Here is an 18777-nt window from a genome sequence, read left to right as displayed (position 1 = left end):
ACCCCTCAACTCAGCACCGCCCCTCTACCTCTTAGCCCCGCCCCCTCGGCACCTTTGTGCTTGCCCCACCCAGTCCCTATTGACTCCGCCCAAAGCCACGCCCTTTGCCCGTGGTCCCGCCCCTCCACGTGGCTGCTGCCGCCGAGGTCTTGGGGTCTCTGCACCCCCAGACCAGGTCCCCCCTTGTAACCCAGGAGGAGCCCTCTGCCCTTCCCCAACCCCAAATCACGACCATCCAAGCCTGGAAAGAAGAGGAACTGTTTATTGGGGCACAGGGATTGCTCCCCAACACGCTGGGGGGGCCCTCCAGCAGCCCCCAAGGCACTGCGGCACAAGGCACCCAGCCAAATAATAATAATAAAAAATGACTTTGGTCCTGACAAAACTGGCGGGGGGGCGGCTGCCCGGGCCGGGGGACACCCGGCTGGTCCACGGCAGGGGTTAAGGCGGTTTTGGGGGGGCCCCTGGCAGGCAGAGGCCTGGGGGGGTCCGGAGGGGCTCAGAGGATCTGGCGGGGCATCCCGTAGCCCGTCATGCCAGCCTGCGAGGCGCCCCGGTTGGTGCCCATCTGCAGCCCGATGACGCTCTGCCCCTCCTTCAGCTTGTCCTCTGAGAAGACACGCCGGTTCTCCTGCGACTTCCTGCGGGTACACGAGGTGTCAGAGTCCCCACGGGAGCCCACAGCCCCACCTCCTCCCCCTCCAGCACCCCCACCTACTTGGGGAACCAGTTGGGGTCTCCCACGAAGAGCCCGTCACCCTTGGCCACAGCCAGGCTGCCCAGGTTCATCAGGGTCCTCTGCACGCACGCCATGTTCTTCCCTGGAGGACACACAGCAGGCTCAGCTCCGTCTCCATCCCTGTCCCTGACCCACCCCACAGCCTCCGGGTCACTCACCTTCCCACAGATCCACGGTCTGGAAGATGTCGGTGGCCGCGATGCCGTAGCGCTCAGCCGCCTGCAGGAACTGCGAGATCTGCTCCATCTGCTTGAAGGCCATGGCCGAGGCCTGGATTTTGGCCACGGGCGCTTGTCCCCGCGGGTGGAGGCTGTTGATGAGCCGGCACAGCACCTGCAGACAGGGACAGGGGTCAGGTGTGCGGTGCGGTCACCCCCTGGCCTGGCTGGCCCCAGGGTACTCACTGTGCCATCCTTCAGCCACTGCTGGAAGCCGTCCCTGCCGGGCGCCGGCTGTGCCACCGCGCTGCCGCCGTCGCCGCCGCACTGCGCCAGGATCCAGCGCACCAGCACCTGCTCCAGCTCGGGGTCGTACTGCCGGTCGATCTTCTGCTGCACCTCCCGGCTCAGCCCGTATGATGGGCCCCGGTTCGCCATGCTGATGGCAGGGGGGTCTGCAGGGACGGCACCCCATCAGTGGCTCTGGTGGCACCCAGCATGGGACAGAGGGAGCCCCGTGACCACGGCATGGCACAGCCTCATCCTGCCTGGACGTCCGGCACGGAGCCTTATCATCCGTGCCAGGCGCTGCTCAGGCTCTGCCCTCTTCCTGCCCAGCTGCCCAGGAGCAGGTGCTGGGTCTGTGCCCACCCAAGAGGCAACTGTCCCCGGGCAGGGTGGGCAGCACTGCCACCCACCCCTGTGTGCCCAGCTGGACTCCACTCCGAGCATCCCCATCCCACGGCTCGGCCCCGCCGCCGCGCACGGACTTGGCAGGCACCGGGGGCCGGTCAGAGCTTGTTTGCAGATCTCGCCCGTTTGCTCGGGCCTGGAGCCAGATCCGGGACTGGCGCAGGAGCGTGGGGCCAAGGCTGATGGCGGCAGTGTCCCCACCCCGGCGGGGCAGCCAGACCCCACCCCTGGCCAGGTGCTGCCTGTGCCAAGGTGCTACTGGAGCGGTGCCACCCGTGCTGGAGATAATGGAGGTTGTGCCCACGGGGGACATGAGCAGAGTGGCCCTGCCTGTCCAGCCAGAGTGTCCCGAGCCCACGGGGTCTCTGTCCCCTCTGCCCACCAGTGTCGTGGTGGACATATGGGGCTGCCCACCCATGCATGGCCCCCATGTCCTGTCCCGCTGGCATTTGGGGGCACTGAGAAGCCAAAACACGTGCAAGTGCCCTGCCTGCCCCAGTGTCCCTGTCCTGGCTGGGGACATGTGGCAGTTGCTCCCCGGGGGTTGCCCAGCCTGCACCCACCCGGGGGTGCCAGGCTCAGCTCGGGGCAGAGCTCACCCCTGTCACACATCAGGCTTCAGGCTCAAGGGTCCAGTCACCAGGAGCAGCGCCAGGACGTGCTGCTCTTAGGGACCAGAGGAAAACCAACGCCAGCCAGGTGTGTCCCCAGAGCCAAAGCCCTGTGCCGCCGTGGGGATCTCCGGGGTGAGACCTGGGGCACGGGGACCCCGCGGGAGCTGCAGTGGGGAGCACCCGGCCGGAGGCCAAGGCGTTGGGAAACAAAGAGGAGCTGGAACTGGGATCATTTCCCGACCCAGCCGTGGCTTGCCCAGGCGGGAGGAGGGGACACACCCGGACCCAGCCACGCCGCCCCGGCGACCTCTGGACCCCGCAGCACGCAGCTGCACCCAGCCCGACTGGGGCTGGGCACCCTCCAGCCGTGGTGGAGCCAGCAAGAGCCACAGTTAGGGAGCAATCACCCGGGGACATCCAGAGACAGCCTGGGCACCCCTGAGCTCTCTCCTAGAACTGGCAGGAAAGGGGCTGTACCCAGCCCCGCTGGGACCGAGCCACCCTGCGGACCCCCGAGACCCTCCGGTGCCAACAGGGAAGGAACCTCAACCAGCAAAAGGCCACTTTGGGGGGCCCTGACACACCCCAGGGACAGCAGGGAGGGGCTCTACCCAAGGCTCGACCACCCTGGCATCCCCGGAGCCCCCCGGGGCCAGCGGGGCGGGGACCCCGGGGAGACACGGCCAGCCCGGCGGCCGCGGGGAGGGCAGCGGAGGCAGCGCTGCGGGCGTGCCCCGGGGCTCCCCGCACCGAGGGGCCGGAAGCCGCACCCCGGTCCCGTTTCCCGGGCGCGGCCGCGTGTCCCGGCGGCTCCGCGGGCGCGGTCCTGCCGCAACCGCCACCGGGACGGGCGGGAGGACAGTCCCGGGGACACCGGGCGCGCTCCGGGGGCTGAGATGCCGGTCCCGAGCCGGTCCCCATCTCTGCCCCTGTCGCTGTCGCGGTCCGCATCACCGTCCCGGTGCCCGCGTCGCTCCCGGTGCCCGGTGCCATCCCGCTCCATCACGTGCCCACCTGCGCCCGGTGCCCGGTGTCAGCCCCTCCCTACCTGCGGCGCCGGTCCCGCTCTCCCGGGGCGGCAGTGCCGGATGCCGCCGCCCGCGCCCTTTTCACGGCTGATGTCACCGCGGCCGGGGGCGGCTCGGGACCGCCCGGGACCGCCCGGCACCGCCCGCCCCCGGGGCGGGATCCGCCAGGGCAGCGGCCGGGGCTGGGAGCGAGCCGCCGCCGCGCCCCGGGGCAGCCCCGGGGGGGGACACGGGGGGGACACGGGGGATGTGGTGGGGACAGAGTAGCTGTGGTGGCTGAGGACGGGGTGGCCACGGTGTCAAGTGGACAAAAAGGGGTTGTGTGGGGACAGCTGTGTTGGCCATGGGGTGGTCGTGGTGGGGAGCGAATGGCTCTGGTGAGGACAATGGTTATGGAGGGGACAGGGTGTCCGTGGTGGGGACAGCGTGGCCCTGGTAGCAGTGGCTGTGTGGGGACAGACTGGCTGTGGTGGCCGTGCTGAGGAGAAGTTGGTCATGGTGGGGACAAAATGACCATAATGAGGACAGGGTGGCCACAAGGGGATACAGGGATTGTGGGAGGGACTGTGTGGCTGTTGTGAGGACAGCGTGGCTGTGGTGGCAGGGGGACACGGGGATATGGCAATGGGGTGGCTGTTTTGTCTGAGGTCAGGATGGGGTGTTCACCACAGTGTCACACAGAGTGGCTGTGGTGAGGACAGGATGACTGTGGTGACAGTGCCACACGGGATGAGGCTGAGGTGAGGATGGGGTGGCTGTTGTAAGGACACAGTGGCCATGGTGACAGGCAGACACAGGGCTGTGTGGGGACAGTATGGCTGTGGTGGCTGAGGATGAGGTGGTTGGGGTGGGACCTGAATGGCTGTGGTGGGGACAGGGGGACACAGGGGAACTGCCTGAGGACAGCGTGGCTGTGGTGAGGACACAGTGGCTTTGGTGGGGACAGTGTAGCTGCAGTAGCAGGGACAGAGTTACAATGATGGGGACCGGCTGGCCATAACCCCCCTGAAGATTTTGGTGGGGGCAGTGGCTGTGGTGACAAAACCTGGCACGGTGGCAGTAAGGAATGAGGCTGTGATGGGGACAATGCTCAGGGGACAGAATCCCCACAGTGGCACATGGTGGGTGCCAGGGCCCTGCTGTGATGATGATGGGGAAAACCAGGGCCTGGTTTTGGTGGCAGGGGGACAGCTCAGGGCCGGGGGGAGGACGTGACCTCCCCAGCACCCGCAGTGTCCCTGGTGGCGCCGGGAGAAACGATGGCGTTTGCACAAGTCCCGTCTCCATGGGAAGCGCAACCAAAACAACAAACAAAACCTCGGCTCGAGGCCACCGGCCGCCTCCGGAACCGGTGGCAGGGCCACTGCTGCATTGTCCCTGTCACCTCACCCAGCCCTCAGCACCCAACTCAGCACCCACCGTCCCCAGCCCACCTGGAGCTCACCTGTGGTGCCAGAGCTTGGCTGTGATGGCACCGTCAGTGCTGTGGACCAGCCCAGAAGTGGCCCCTTGCCCTCCCTGGGCCCCATCCCGCACCCATGGGTGCCGCAGGGTGGGGTGTGTGAGGTCACTTTAACCCTCTAAGGGTTGTGGGTGTCCCCTGGGGATTTTGGGTGGTGTTTCCTGTGGTTTTGGTGACATGGGTGGGGGACACATGGAGGAGGGGAACAGGGCAGGGAGTGGCACATGGGTGACCCATGGGACACGGGTGACATGGGGGGAACAAGGCCAGGGGCTGACAGAGAGGTGCAGGAACAGGGTTAGGGGTGACAGGAGAGAGGTGACACAGGGGCAGGACCTAGGGGTGACAAAGCAGGAGATTCAGGGGTGACACAGGGGGCAAGACCCACAGAGGGGAGGAGGCCCAGGGTGACACAGGAGTGAGGAAGTCCCAAGGGACATGGGTGACAGGAAAAGCGACACTGGGGCAGGATCCTGGAAGGTCTCAGCCAGGGGATGGTGATCTGGGGACAGGAGCCCCAGGGGTGGCACAGGGCAGGAGCCAGGGGGACAAGGCTGGGGACCATATGGAAGTGATGGGGTGTCACAAAGCACCATTCCGGGGGGACGCAGCTGGGGATGAAGTGGGGGTCACACAGGCAGGACCCCCAAAGGACACAGTGGGGGTTATACAGCAGACACAGTGGGGAGGGGACCTTGGGGACAAACTCAGGCAGGGACATAGGGCAGGATGAGGGGCACACAAGGGGAGAACAGGGGGCATGGTGTGATGTGGGGCAGGGCCAGGGGACAGTGTGCAACAGGCAGGGGGACAGGAGGTGGACATCCCAGGGGGACACCATGGGGGGACAGGAGTGGGTGTGGCAGAGGAAGAAAGGGGGAGGTATGGGGGACATGAGGTGGGCACCGCAGGGGGAGGTGATGGGGCACAAGGGAGGACATGAGAGTGGCACGGGGACAGGGGAATGTGACGGGGGAAAGGGGAACACCCGGGGAAATGATAGGGGGACACCAAGGGACAGGGGTGGATGTGACCGGGTGACATGATGGGAATACGGGGAGGGGGGGACATGAAGTGGGTGTGGCAGGGGGCACAGGAGGAACCAATAGGGGCCACGGGGGGACATGGGGTGGGCGTGGCAGGGGGCACAGGAGGAAGAGATAGGGGGACACAGGGAGACACGAGTGGACGTGGCAGGGGGACATGATGGGCGGACGTGGCAGAGAGACACAAGGGGACATAACGGGGCGACATGGGGTGGCGTGGGAGGGCGACAAAGGGGGACAGGGAGTGACCCACGGCGGGACCCCGCGGTCCGCGACCCGACGTGACCCTCGCCGGAGCCCACGCGCGACCCCCGGTGACGTCATGGTCTGCCCCGCCCCCGTGACGCGCTCCCCAGCCATGGCCATATAAGGGCACGAGCGCGCGGGACACGCCCCTCTCGCGCGCGGGGCCGCCGCCAGGCCCCGCCCACCGGGGGGGGAACGGGGAGAAGCGAGGGGGGGACACCGGAACGGGGAGCGGCGGGGGGGGACAGGGACATTGGAGAGGGGACAAGAATGGCGGCCACCCAGATAAGATGGGGAGGATGCCGATAAGATGGGCGGGGGTATATCAGGAAGATGGGGGGACAATCCAATGATGGGGAGGGGGAGCGAGAAGATGGGGGGGGGGGGGGTACCAGAGCATGGAGAGGCACCCCAGGGAAAGGTCACTAGGAAGATGAGGGGAGACATGAGGAAAGTGGGACTATGAGGAAAATGGGAGTTCAGAGCAATTCGTGGGAGGACACGAGAAGATGGGGGGTATCAAGAAGATGGGGGGGGATTGCGGTGACGGGGGGGGGGCGGAATTGACAGGGGGGGGCTGGGAAGATGCGAGCAGAGAATGGGATGCTGTGGCCAGGGGGTGGGGAAGATGGGGACAGAGAAAAATGGGGGGAGAGCAGGAGGGGAGCCTGCACAAGGCACGGAGAGCGGGACGAGGTGGGAGGGGAAAAACGGGAAGATGGGGGGGTAGGATCGAGTGGAAGGCATAGGACATAGGAGCCTGCAGGGAGACGGGTGATGGGGGTGGATGAAGGGGGTCATGGGCACGAGGAGGGCGGGTTTAGAAGGAGGGGGAAGTGGCAGAACCCTGGATGCCTTGGGGATGCTGGGCGCCCCCGCCAACAGGAGCCAGAGCTGCTCTCACGCCTCTTTATTCCCCTCCTGCCCATCCTTTCACCCCTGACCCGGGGGATCCCTGGGGGTCCCGAGGGTCCCTAGAGCAGCGTGGCCACCTCGAAGCGCTCAGAGCAGCACCCGCGGGCGCCCACCCGCTGCCGCCGCTGCTGGACCCCCTCCCTGCGGCGCCGCGCCCCCGGCCCCTCGGGGCGGGGGGTCTGGCCGCGCTCCGGGGGACCCCCCGTCCCCAACGCCTCCGCTGACACCGAGCTCACCGGGGCCGAGCAGGGCTCTGCAGGGAGATAGGCAGCGTCCGGCCCCGCCGCAGCACCCGCCGGGGCGGCCACGGGGCCCTGGGCACGGGGGTGGGGGGCGCGGGGGGGCCGCACTCACTGTGCCGCTGCAGGTCCCGCAGGGCGATGGAGGAGCCGGGCCGAGCCGGGGCCGCGCCCCGGTAAAGCTGCAGCGCCTCCAGGAGCTCCGACTCCAGCGCGAATTCTGCGTCCCACTCGTAATTTTCGTCCACCGAGGTGTTTCTCCTGCGGGAAGGGGGCGAAGGGCACGACCCGAGGGCGTGAGACCCCGGGGATGGGTGTGGGACCCCGAGGATGGGCTCCAGGGGAGACCCTAAAAAGTGAAACCCCAGGGGCTGGGTGTGAAAGCCTGGGGATGGATATGAGAGCCCAGGGATGGATATGAGAGCCCAGGGATTGAGGGCAGGGCAGACCCTGAGCTGTCGGATCCCAGGGATGGGCATGAGACCCCAAAGATTAATGTCAGGAGAGACCCCAAGCTACAAGTCCCCAGGGATTGGTGCCAGGGGCAGATCCCGAGGACGAGCGTGAGATCCCAGGGATGAGCGTCAGAGGCACCACCCCGAGGGATATGGGGACACAGTGGGGAGCTGGCAGGGATGCTGGGGGAGAACTGGAGTGGTCTCTCGGGACAGGGACAGGGGTGTCCCCAGGGCACTGCAGGGCTGGGAGGCAGCGAGGTGGCTCCGTGCCAGGACACCCCATCCCAGCTCCGTGGGACAGGCCCAGAGCTGCCCCAGCACGCTCCAGGAGCTCATCCCAGTGCCCTGCCCACGGCTCACCTCTTCCCGGCGCCAGGATCCATCCTGCCCCGTCCCTCCTCTGCTGCCGAGCCCCCACTGTGCCAGCTGCCCCCGTCCCCGAGGGGAGTGCCCAGAAAGGTGCCCCCCAACGATGGTGCCAGCGAGGGGGGCCGCAGGAAGGAGCCGCTGCCCCGGCCGCTGCTCTGGCTGGTCAGGCTGCCCCGCGGGAGCTTCTCCGGGGGTGCAGCGTCCGGCGGCCGCCCCGGGGCCTCAGTCCGGAGGTGGGGAGGCGGCTGGGGGGCAGGCCCGGGGCTGGGGGAGCGGGGCCAGGAGGGGGAGCCGGGCAGCGAGGCCTTGGCGGGACCCACGAGCAGCTGGGGGGGCTCAAGGAACGCGGCGGTGGTGGGTGGGGAGGTGGCGTTGGCACTTGTGTCAATGCAGTCCGGGCACAGCGTCCGCCCCGTGCGCGGGGGGCTGGCGGGGGGCTCCGGCTGGGCAGCGGCACTGGGGGGCTCCGCCGGCTCCTCGGGCGGGGGCCAGTCGCCGTCCACACACATCTCCTTGAAGAAGGGCAGGCTGAGGTACTGGAGGATCCCGCTGATGGCCGGGGGGCCGGGGGACACCGGGGGGGCAGTGGTCGGCTGTGGGGAGCCGTGGCGGGGCGGCGAGTCCCAGGGGGGGCCGTGGCGGGGCCCGGGGGGCTCCTGGCCGGCGCTGTAAGGCAGGGTGGCGGAGGCCACGGGGCTGACGTCGGTGATGCTCAACGCCACGGCCTCGTCCACGGGGCTGCTGCTGCCGTAGCCGAAGTAGCGGCCGTGGCGGTGGCTGGAGGCCCGGGCGCCCCGATGGGGCTGCCCCGCGGGCCGGGGGCGCAGCGAGACCCCCCTGTGCCACACGGGCTCGTCCTCTTCCTCCTCTTCCTCATCCTCCTCCTCCTCCTCGGCGGGCAGCTGGTGGTAGGGCTCCAGGGGGTCCCGCGGAGGGTCCGGCTGCGGCCGCGGGTCAGTCTCCACCACGAAGCGGCCGTCGGGGCCGCGGCAGATGCGCTCCAGTGGGATGTGCTCCCGGCTGTGGCTCTCGTAGCCGGGGTAGCGGGAGCCGGCGATGCTCAGCCCCAGGCTGGTGCCGGCCTTCTCACCCCACAGCAGTGTCCGGTGCAGGCTCCGGCACGGCGACGGCTGCAGCTTCAGCTTCACCGTGCTGTCGGGGCTACCAGGGCCACGAGAATTGCTGCAAAGGAGAGGCAGCAGCTGCAGCACCCCCAGCCGTGCTCCTGGGCCCTCACAGCCCTGCTCCTGCACTTGCTGATCCTTTCTCCAGCCAAAACTGCCCGGAGGGAGCACGCAGAGTGAGCCCCGGCCCCAGCAGCCCACACCTAACACCCTTTGTCAGTGGCAGCAGGGGGTGGCTGTCCCCAGCCTGTCCCTGTGCCCCCAGCCAGTGGCAGAGGGATGATGAGGAGTGCAGTGGCATGGAGGGAGAGGGACAGGGATGGGAACATGGCATGTGTGGGCAGGAGTGGGATGAGAGGGAGTAGGATGTGTGGGAGTGGAACCAGAGGAGTGACATGGCAGGAATAGGACAGGGAGGGAATGGGAAGTGGATGAGCATGGCATGGCAAGAGACGGACAGGGAGGGAGCGTGGCATGGCCTGGCAGGACAGGGCGGGCACGTGGGCATGGTGGAAGTGGGATGGAGGGAGCATGGCACTGACATGGCAGGACAGGGAGAAAGCGTGGCAATGGCGTGGTGTGACTTACTGTGGAGGTGGGAGCTTCTTGCTGGGGGAGAAGACGAGTGGTGGATCTGGAAGCCATGAGAACACAGGGGGATCACACGGCGAGCAACTCAAAACGTGATGAGGAGGAGACAGCAGCACCCACTCGGTCCCCACCCAGGCTGGCCTGTCCCTTGTCCCCTGTCCCCTCCCCGGCTCGTACCTTGGCGGCGCTTGCGGACGCGCGCGGCGCGGCGCCGGTTCATGATGCAGGCGGCCATGGTGCTGAAGATGACGGCCACGCTGAGGAAGCAGATCCCCCCGATGACTCCCGCCAGCACCGGCTGCGGCAGCAGCTCCGGCAGCTGCGTGCGGGACGGGTACACCTCCATCCCTGCCACACACACAGGGCACCCCATCAGGCAGGCACAGCCCCCCTCGTGTCAACACGTGTCACTAGCGTCATGAGGACACAGCAAAGCCTCAGCTCTTGCCACACCAGGGCTGCTCTGCCCTTGGGGGGACCTGTGCCCCCCACCATGGGCACCAGGAGAGGGGATGCTCTGATCCGTGAGGCTGAAACCAAGGCAGATCTGTGGCTGTTGCTCCAGCTTCAGCCTTGGGGGTCCTTCTCAGTTTAGCAGGAAGGACAAAGGGGTGGGAGCAGCATGAAGGGGGTCCTCCTTTTGGAATTTAGATGTTTCACACCTCTGCTTTCAGTCCCCAGCGTGGCAGCCCAGCCTTACCTGCCGTGGAGACGTTCACTGTGTTGCTGGGGTCGCTGATGTAGCTGCCAGCAAAGGCCACCAGTCGGAACTCATAGAAGGCGTCCTGCAGGACACAAAACCATGAGCCATCTGGCCACAGCGGCCACCGAGCCCTAACCCACCCCAGCACCCAGCCAGACCTCACCTTGATAAGCCCTGGCACCAGCACCTGGGTGTCAGTGCCAGGGATGGAGCGCTCCAGCACCTCCCAGCCGCCCTTGTCCTGCCGCAGCTCCAGCGCGTACCCGCTCAGGGCCACCGAGGCACGGGCAGGGGGGTCCCAGCGCAGCAGAACCCCCCGCACGGTCTCGTTGGCTGTCAGAGCCCGGGGTGGGGACAGGAAGACGTGCACAGTCATGGCCGGCGGCTCCGGAGGCACTGTGGTCACTGGGAAGCCTGAGGAGAAAGCAGAGGCTGGTACAAGGTGGGAAGAGGAGCCTCTGGAGTGCTTGGAGGCACTGGGGATGTTCTGGGGAGCTCCCCTTACCCCTGGGCACAGAGGTGACGATCTGGCTGAAGGGGCCACTGCCCAGCTTGTTCTGGGCCAGGACACTGAACTGGTAACTGGTGTCTGGCTGCAGGTTCTCCACCAGAAGGTGTTGAGCCCCCGCCGGCACTGACAGTGACACCCAGTCATGGTGCGCCCGCGGCGGGTGCCTCACCCTGGGGACAGGAGGGACCCATGAGCCCGGAGCTGAGGGTGCTGAGGGGGACACTGCAGGGGTGGGCACTCACAGAGGGGTGTACCAGACGCTGAACCTCTGGAAGTAGCCTCCGTCAAAGCCTGGCTCCCAGGAGATGTTGGCTGCCAGCAGCAGTGGGAGCACGGAGACGTTGGTGACAGCATGGGGACTGGTACCTGGCGGGCAGCAGTGTCACACTGAGGGGCTTGGACCACCTCTTCCAGCACAGGGTGGGGTTTGCATTGCTCACCCTGGGACCATCCCAGCCCACCAGTGATGGGCAGCTCACCCAGTACGTGGACAGAGGTGGCAGTAGTGACACTAGCCACCTGGTTGGTGGCCGTGCATTCCCAGACTCCATGCTGCTCCTTGATGAGGGGGCGGAGGACGAGGCTGCTGTTTCCATCCACTTGGGCACTGCTCTTGCCCACGCTGCCCACCTGTGCAGCATGGACATGCTGATGGGGCCACCACCAACCCACCCCCATGAAGGGCCAGAACTGTGACACTGCCACACCGGGGACAAGGGGACTTGAAAAGGGGGACATGACCCACCACCCCGGGGCTGGTTTGGAAGCCAAGGGGCAAGGCTTTTTCAGTTCTATGGAGGACAACCAAGCAAAGTGACCTGAGGCCCTTCAAGAACCATGTAATGGGACCCCAATTTGGGATGGGACCCAGCATTCATGGGGAGGGACGTAGCCACAGGAGTGATGTAGGGACAAGGACACTGCCCCAGAAATGATGCCCTGGAGGCGAAAAGCAAGCTCTGTCCCCATGGGGGCTTAACTGGCCCCCCAAAGCAGCAACCCCTACCTTCACCCAGGTGATGGTGGGTGGGGGATCCCCATGAGCTGCGCAGGGGATCACCAGCTCCCGGCCCACCTCCTGGAAATATTCCTCCTTGGGCCTCACCGTGAAGATGGGAGGGTCCTGCAAGGCAGAGGGGCAGTTTGGGGGGCTTGGCAGAGGGTGCAGAGCCAGGAGGGGACCCCGAGGGGCTCCTCACCTTGAGCAGGACGCGCGTGGGCCGGGACTCGCCGGCGGTGCCGTAGCTGTTGTAGGGCGTGCAGCGGTACAGCCCCAGCGCGTCGTCGTTCCCCGTCGCGATGACGATGGAGCCGTCGGGCCGCAGGGACCAGCCCGGGAGCTGGGAGAGGGGAAAGGGTGAGGAGGAGGGGTTTGGGAAGGTGGGAAGGGTGGAGAAGGTGGGAGCGGCCGTACCTTGTCCAGCTCCAGCGGGCGCCCATCCCTCGTCCAGCTGACGGAGAGCAGGGGGGGGTTGGCTCTGGAGGGGCAGCGGATCACGCCCCGCATGCCCTTGGGCAAGTGGGTCTCCGGGAGCATGGTGGTCACCTGCGCTGGGTCTGCGGGGACACACAGGGCTGGGGTCACCCCTGTTCCCACCACAGCCCTCACAGCAGAGACCCCTATGGCCTGGAGGTGCAGGAGGGGGTCTTACAGAGCACTGTGACGAAGGCTGAGGCAGAAGGCGGCTTCCAGAGCCCGTTGCTGGGGGTGCAGGTGTATTTCCCAGCGTCGTCCGGGGTCGTTCGCTGCAGCAGGAGGCTCCCGTCCACCAGGACACGGACCCGAGCCTGGAGGTGGCTGGGAAGGGATGGGACAGCGGTGAGTGGCACAGTTGGGACTATCCCTGCTGCCCTGGGGTGATGGATTTACCCCCATCACACACCCAGCCTGTCCCTGGCACTCGGGGCCAGGTGTGGGGGGCACAACAGCCCCAGCGCCACCCCCATTCCTGCCGTACCTGAGGTGGAAGACGTTGCTGCTGCCCTGGAACCAGGTGTAGGTGAGGTTCCCTGGGTACGCCTCAGCCTGGCACGCCAGAAAGGCATCTTGGGAGATGTTGACAGTGACGTTCTGGGGTGGCACCACGATGATGGGTGGCCCTGAGGTGCGGGACAAAGGGGCAGTGAGGGCTTGGGACAGGGGATGGCTGCAGCTGCTCCCAAAACTGACCATGCCATGGCTCCGTGTCCCTGTGGGCTGGGAGAACCCCTGTCCTTACCCTGCACGAGCACACGGGTGGTGTGGGTGACAGTGCCCTCCTTGCTGGATGCGTGGCACGTGTAGGTGCCTGCACTGGCACGTTCCACGGCGGCGATGCTCAGCGTCCCGTTCCTCACCTGCAATGGCATCAGCTGTGACACAGCCACCAAGGGACAGCAATGTGCCCCATGAACAGGCTGGTGACAGCAGGCTGGTGACAGCAGACAGGTGCCACCACAGTGGGGATAGGCACTTGCTCTACAGCCAAGCACGAGACCCTGGCCCCACCCCATAGAAGCGTGACCAGGTGATTGTCACCCTCACCTGCACCGTGTCCCCGCTCTGGACAGGCAGGTCACTCCTCTTCCAGGTGACAACAGGCTGGGGGTTGCCAACAGCCCTGCAGGTGAGGCTCAGTGCAGCTTGGTCCCGCACCTCTACGTATGCAGGAGGGGTCTCCAGGAAGGTGGGAGGTGCTGGAAGGCAAATCCAGATCCAAACCTTCACCCCCACATCTGGCTCAACTCAGAGTGGAAACCCAGTGTTTCCAGAGCCAGCCCTGGGAGATGTGGGCACAGCAGGTGAGGGTGGGATGGGCCAGTACCGTTGACGGTGAGGTGGATCCAGGTGCCGTTCTGGAAGTCGGCGTCGGTGCTGTGCCGGTCGAGGAAGAGCACCCGGCACTCGTACCAGCCCTGGTCCTCGGCACGCAGCAAGTCCAGGCGCAGCGAGGCACCTTCCTCCAGCCTCACCCGACCTGCGCGCCCAGCAGCGGCTCAGGGACAGCCATGTCCCCGGGCCACCCTCCCCCGGGGCCATCCCCTCCCCAGGGCGTCCGCCCACGCTGGCACCACGGGGGGCTGGGAACGGCGGTGCCAGAGGTTGGTCACAGCGACATTCAGCGCTACACACATGGGTGACACGGAGAGGAGGCGACAGTGGCTCTGTCACTCGCCCCCGAGGAGGGTGGCCTCGGCGGTCCCGCAGCACGGCGGGTCCACGCACTTCGAGCATCGCTCCCAGCGGCTGGGCAGGACTGGTCCCAGCACCCCTTCAGCTGCACACCCCTTTCCCCCTTCCCGAGGACTCTCCCCCCATAGCTCCCTCCCCACGGGAGCCCCCCCGGCGCTCTCACCCTTAGGAGCCCTGCTAAGCCCCGGCACCCCCGCAGCGGCCCCGCTCCCCGCGGCACGGGGGAGTGACACTGAACCCCCGCCCGCCTCGCAGGAACGAGCTCTGCAGCTCCCCGGGGACACACGGTGTCCCCCAGGCCGTGGGGGCCTCGCCCCGCGCCAGCCCCACGCCCCGCGGCCTCTTTGATGAGGAGAGGGATAAGGGCCGAAGCGAGAGCGGGCGCAGCCCGTTAATCCCCCGGGCTATTATCAGAGCCATAATCGGCTCAGGGTGCAGCGGGCAATTGGCTCAGCCCAGGCTGGGGTGCGTGGCCAGCGGCCCCCAGCGAGCGCACCGGCACCCCCTGCCCCGGGCACCCCCTGCCCCGGGCACCCCCTGTCCCGGGCACCCCCTGTCCCGGGCACCCACTGCCCCAGGCACCCACTGTCTTGAGCATTCCCTCCCACGGCACCCACTGTCCGGAGCACCCCCTTCCCTGGGCATCCATCACCCCGGCACCCCCTGCCCTGGCACTCCCACCGCGGCCACCCCGGCCCGTGCCAGGTGACTTTGCTCCCGGGACACCACGGTAGGGTCACAGCTCCGGAATCGGAAGCATCAGAGCAGCCCCAGGATGCTCTATCAGCATCCCCGGACCAGCAGCTTCCCGAGGGGTTCCCAACACAGGTTTTGGGGAACGCCGCTGCCAGCTGTACCCGGTGTCACAGCCAGTCCCCACGCACGGCCCGAGGCACCCGAGCCCCGGCTGGCACCGCACTGTCGCTGGCAGCGGGATTGGGATTCCGTGTCCCACCGGATTCCGTGTCCCGCCAGACGAGCCCGGCAAGGATGAGGAGGAAGAGGAGGAGTGGCAGGAGCCGGGCAGGCGGGTTTGGGCACCGAGATCCACCCTGAGCCGTACGAACCCCGCACACAAACACGTGCAAACCCTTCCCACAGCGCTCAGAGCTGTCTCCCACCCCAGAGTTGTGGGAACGAGGGGTCCGCCAGCCCTCACCCCAGAGCTGGCTGTCACGCCGGGCCCTGGGAAGTGGGACAGCTCAGGGAAGCTCTGGGAAGCCCGGCCCTGCCAGCAGCTGCCAGCCCCCAGCCCCAGGCGCGGCGGGAGCAGCCGGTTCCCGAACAAAGGTCCCTTTGGAAGGGATCAAGAGTGGCCTGGGGACGCCCCTCAGCCTCCCTCTAATCCCCCTGTGCCGGCCCCAGCCCCCTCCTCCTCCTCCACCACCTTGCAAAAACAAAACCCTGTGGCCCAGCATCCCCCCGCGCCTGGCAACCGACATTCAGCGGGACAAAAGGGGGGGGACACAAAGGGGGCTGCAGCCCCTGCCACGCGGCCAGAGCCGGGGAGGGGGGACCTGAGCCAGCCCAGAGACCACCGACCCTCTTCTAAGGGAGGGGACAGTGGCCCGTGACACTGTGGGTGGTGGTGGCACCCAGGGGAGAGCCGACCCCTTCTCCCCTAGTGCTGTCACAGAAGGCAGCTGCAGCCCACCCTGTCCCCAGGACGCCCCAGATCTCTCCCCAGGAGGGACACTGGTGACAGGAGTGGCCCCTCTGGGTGACACCTGATCTGATCCACCTGCGAAGCGCCGGAGAGAGGGGGCTGGCGTCGCCCTGCACCCACCGCCCCTGCCCTTCCCAGCGCCCATCCCTTCCCGGCGGATGGAAAACAAGCCGCCCCGCTGCCATGGCGACAGCGGCCAGCCCCCCTGCCCACCCACCTCGCCCTCATTCCAGCCACCAGCCCCTTCCCCCAGCCCTGATCCCAATCTGCTCCCGCAGCCCCCGGGGCCGAGCCGGGCGGCGGGGACAAGGGGACACGGGGGGGCGGCGGGCAGCCCAAGGCAGGACAGTGCCAGCCCCTTCCTGGGTAACCGGAGCTGCGGCAGCCCCGGGGCCCCTCGGCGCTCAGGTAACAGGAGCCCAGCCCTGGCCTCCCGGCACAGCAGGTGCCTTCTCCTGGCCGTGGGCTTCGTTGTCACCGCTGGTCCCCCAGAGCAAATTCGGAGCTGCTGAAAAGCGTCCCCAGGCGTCTCCCAAAATCCGTACCCTCCCGTTTGGCCAGGGAAGGGGCAGCAGGAGAGCGGGTGTCCTAAACGATGTGATTTTTAGGCAGGGGACAATTTTGGCAGCGCGGTTGGGGTCGTGATCCGGGCATGATCCTACCCCCCGAGGAAGGGTCGGAGCACGGATTTCGGTGCGTGGCCGACACAGAACGTCGGGGCAGGGCTCAGCCCAAATCACCTACGGGCTGCCACCTTCCCTATCCCCAGGGGACACTCGTGTGGCCTTCCCCTCCCTCCTCGCATGGATCCTCTCGCTGGGATTCCTCCGGCTCTGCCACCGCTCACTTTAAATACCCGGTAAAGCAGCGAATATCCCCCTCCCACGCCCAGCCCGTCCCCGGCCCAGCTTTGCTCCAATTAGCAGCTCCCCCGAAATCCCCTCCCCAGCCTCAACCTTCAGGCGACCCGCACGGGCCGAGGCAGCGCCCGCAGCCCGGGGCACGCGGCACCCCGGTGACACCGGCCCGGGGTGACACCGGCCCGGGGTGACACGGCCAGGGCAGTGCCGAGCCGATCCATCCTGCGGGAGATGCCCCAGCAGCCAGAGGCCACCCAGAGCGGGTGGGCTGGGGGGCTTCTCCCACATTTTGCCCTGTGGAGATCCCTCCCGCTGCCAGCCTGGGCAGTGATCTGCATCCCTCCTGCCATCCCTGAGGATGAGGATTGGGACTCACCTGCTGCAGGGACCTCCCTGGCCCCTCACCGTCCCCTCCCGCCCCCCGAGACCCCTGGAAGAGCCCCCCCACTTCCCTGGGAGTGGGATTAAGGTGGTCCAACAGCAGCAACACCCGGTAGGACCCAAGCACAACGAGTGGAGACACAGCCCAGCCCACGGGGGCCCCTGGAACCCCCCGCCCGCCCCATCCCCGCGACTCACCCGCGTACTCGGGGTCCACGCGCGGCGAGTAGAGCCCGAACTTGATGAAGATGGGCAGGACGAAGCCGAAGCGGACCCACTCGATCACGTAGAGCGGCGGGCGCGCCTCGTGTGCTCCCAGGAGCCCGCAGCCCAGCACCGCGCTGCCCCCGACGCGCCCCACCACGGCCCGGGGCTCGCTCCGGCCGCTGCCTGCGGGACCGGCACCGGGTCACGGGTGAGACGGGACACGCCGGGATGAACCAGGATGGGGGCGGGACAGCACGGGACGCACCGGGACCCTTCCCCTGTCCCCGGAACTCCCCGGGACCCGGCGCTGGCCAAACCGATCCCACCGCGACACACCGGGACCTTCCTCCCGCCCCCGGAGCCCCCCGCCCCCGGTGTCCCCAGTTGTCCCTCGCCTCCTCCCGCCTCCTCGGGACTCGGCACCGGCCAGACCGGCCCCGCCGCGCCACCCCCGCTGCCCGGGGCGGCCCCTCACCCCCGGCTCCGGCGAGCAGGCTGAGGACGGCGGCGCGCAGCCACCACCGCATAGCCCAGGCCCCCCCTGCGGCGGCTCCCGCGGCGTCACCGGGGCCCGCGGACCGGCGGGCTCGGCCGGGCAGCGCCGGGGGCACCGGCCCCGGGCGGGGGGCGCGGGGGGCTCCTCGTCCCGCCGCTCCTCATGCCCGGCCGGCCGCGCTCGGCTGCGCTCGGCTCTTCCCGGCTGCTTTCGACTCTTTCCGGCTCGGTTCGGATCCGTCCGGGTCCGCTCGGCTCCGGCCGCCGCCGCCGGGCGGCCGCAAACAAACCCGCGACGCCGGGAGGGGCCGCCCCGGCCACGCCCCCCGCCGCCCGTTGCCGCAGCGACAGCCAATCAGGAGCCGCCGCTGGGCGCTTCCCGAGGCGACCAATGGTGGAGCGAGGCACCGGGGAGCGAGGGATGCTGGGAAATGTAGTACCCAGAGGGGGGCGAGGGAGGGAGGGCATGTGGGGGTGACACGGAGGGATATGGGGGGGGACAGCGAGGGGGACATGGGGGGACACATGGGGGATCACGGGTGGAACCGGGGGAGGTACGGGGAGCTACAGGAGGAGCACCTATAGGGGAGGACACGAGTGGGACACATGGGTGGGACACACGGGACATAGGGTGGGGACACGGGGAGAGCACGGGGAGGGACTGGAGAGGACAGGCGAATGAAAAACACAGGTGGGACACACGAAGGGGACACGTGCGTGGGATATGGGGACACACTGTGGGACTGAAGGAAGCCGAGGGGGAGACACATGGGTGAGACACATGGGTGGGATTGGGGAGGGACAGGGGGGACACGGAGGGTCATGTACAGGACACAGGGGTGACACATGAGTGGGACACACGAGTGGGACACACAGGTAGCACCATGGAGGGGACACAGATAGGACATGAGTGGGACACACGGGCAGGACACACAGGTGGGACAAGGGGGGAAAACACTCCTGGGACACAGGTGGGACCAGGAGACACAGATGGGACACAGGGGTGGGACTGTGGTGGGTCAAAGAGGAGACACAAGGGTGGGACATGGACGGGACACATGGGATGGGACATGGACAGGACACGTGGGTGGGCATTGCTG

General features: G+C 67.6%; 1 protein-coding gene across 3 annotated transcripts; it reads right to left on the bottom strand.

The window, feature by feature from the left end:
* Positions 1 to 242: 242 nt before the first annotated feature.
* On the bottom strand, positions 243 to 17978 carry LOC136372983 (transgelin-2-like). 3 transcript variants are annotated; one of them, XM_066337891.1, is made up of 23 exons: positions 17658 to 17970; positions 17174 to 17365; positions 13701 to 13853; positions 13421 to 13572; positions 13116 to 13233; positions 12855 to 12996; positions 12549 to 12694; positions 12311 to 12453; positions 12096 to 12236; positions 11903 to 12019; positions 11376 to 11526; positions 11139 to 11262; positions 10891 to 11066; positions 10549 to 10799; positions 10383 to 10467; positions 9860 to 10030; positions 9680 to 9725; positions 7959 to 9149; positions 7256 to 7401; positions 1144 to 1352; positions 898 to 1072; positions 719 to 821; positions 243 to 641 (listed from the first exon to the last, which is right to left on the bottom strand). In XM_066337891.1, exons 1-23 carry the CDS (start codon positions 17707 to 17709, stop codon positions 500 to 502), a joined length of 4326 nt encoding a protein of 1441 aa, XP_066193988.1. In that variant the 5' UTR covers positions 17710 to 17970; the 3' UTR covers positions 243 to 499. The 3 variants fall into 3 exon arrangements, with proteins under 3 accessions (XP_066193988.1, XP_066193990.1, XP_066193989.1); XM_066337892.1 differs by lacking the exons at positions 243 to 641; positions 719 to 821; positions 898 to 1072; positions 1144 to 1352 and adding an exon at positions 6882 to 7154 and having other exon boundaries at positions 17658 to 17978; XM_066337893.1 differs by lacking the exons at positions 7256 to 7401; positions 7959 to 9149; positions 9680 to 9725; ... (14 more) ...; positions 17174 to 17365; positions 17658 to 17970 and adding an exon at positions 3253 to 3368.
* Between the last annotated feature and the right edge of the window lie 799 nt (positions 17979 to 18777).

This window comes from Sylvia atricapilla, chromosome 30, assembly GCF_009819655.1.
Source record: "Sylvia atricapilla isolate bSylAtr1 chromosome 30, bSylAtr1.pri, whole genome shotgun sequence".
NCBI lineage: Eukaryota > Metazoa > Chordata > Aves > Passeriformes > Sylviidae > Sylvia > Sylvia atricapilla.
This window is presented reverse-complemented; position numbering and strand designations above follow the sequence as displayed.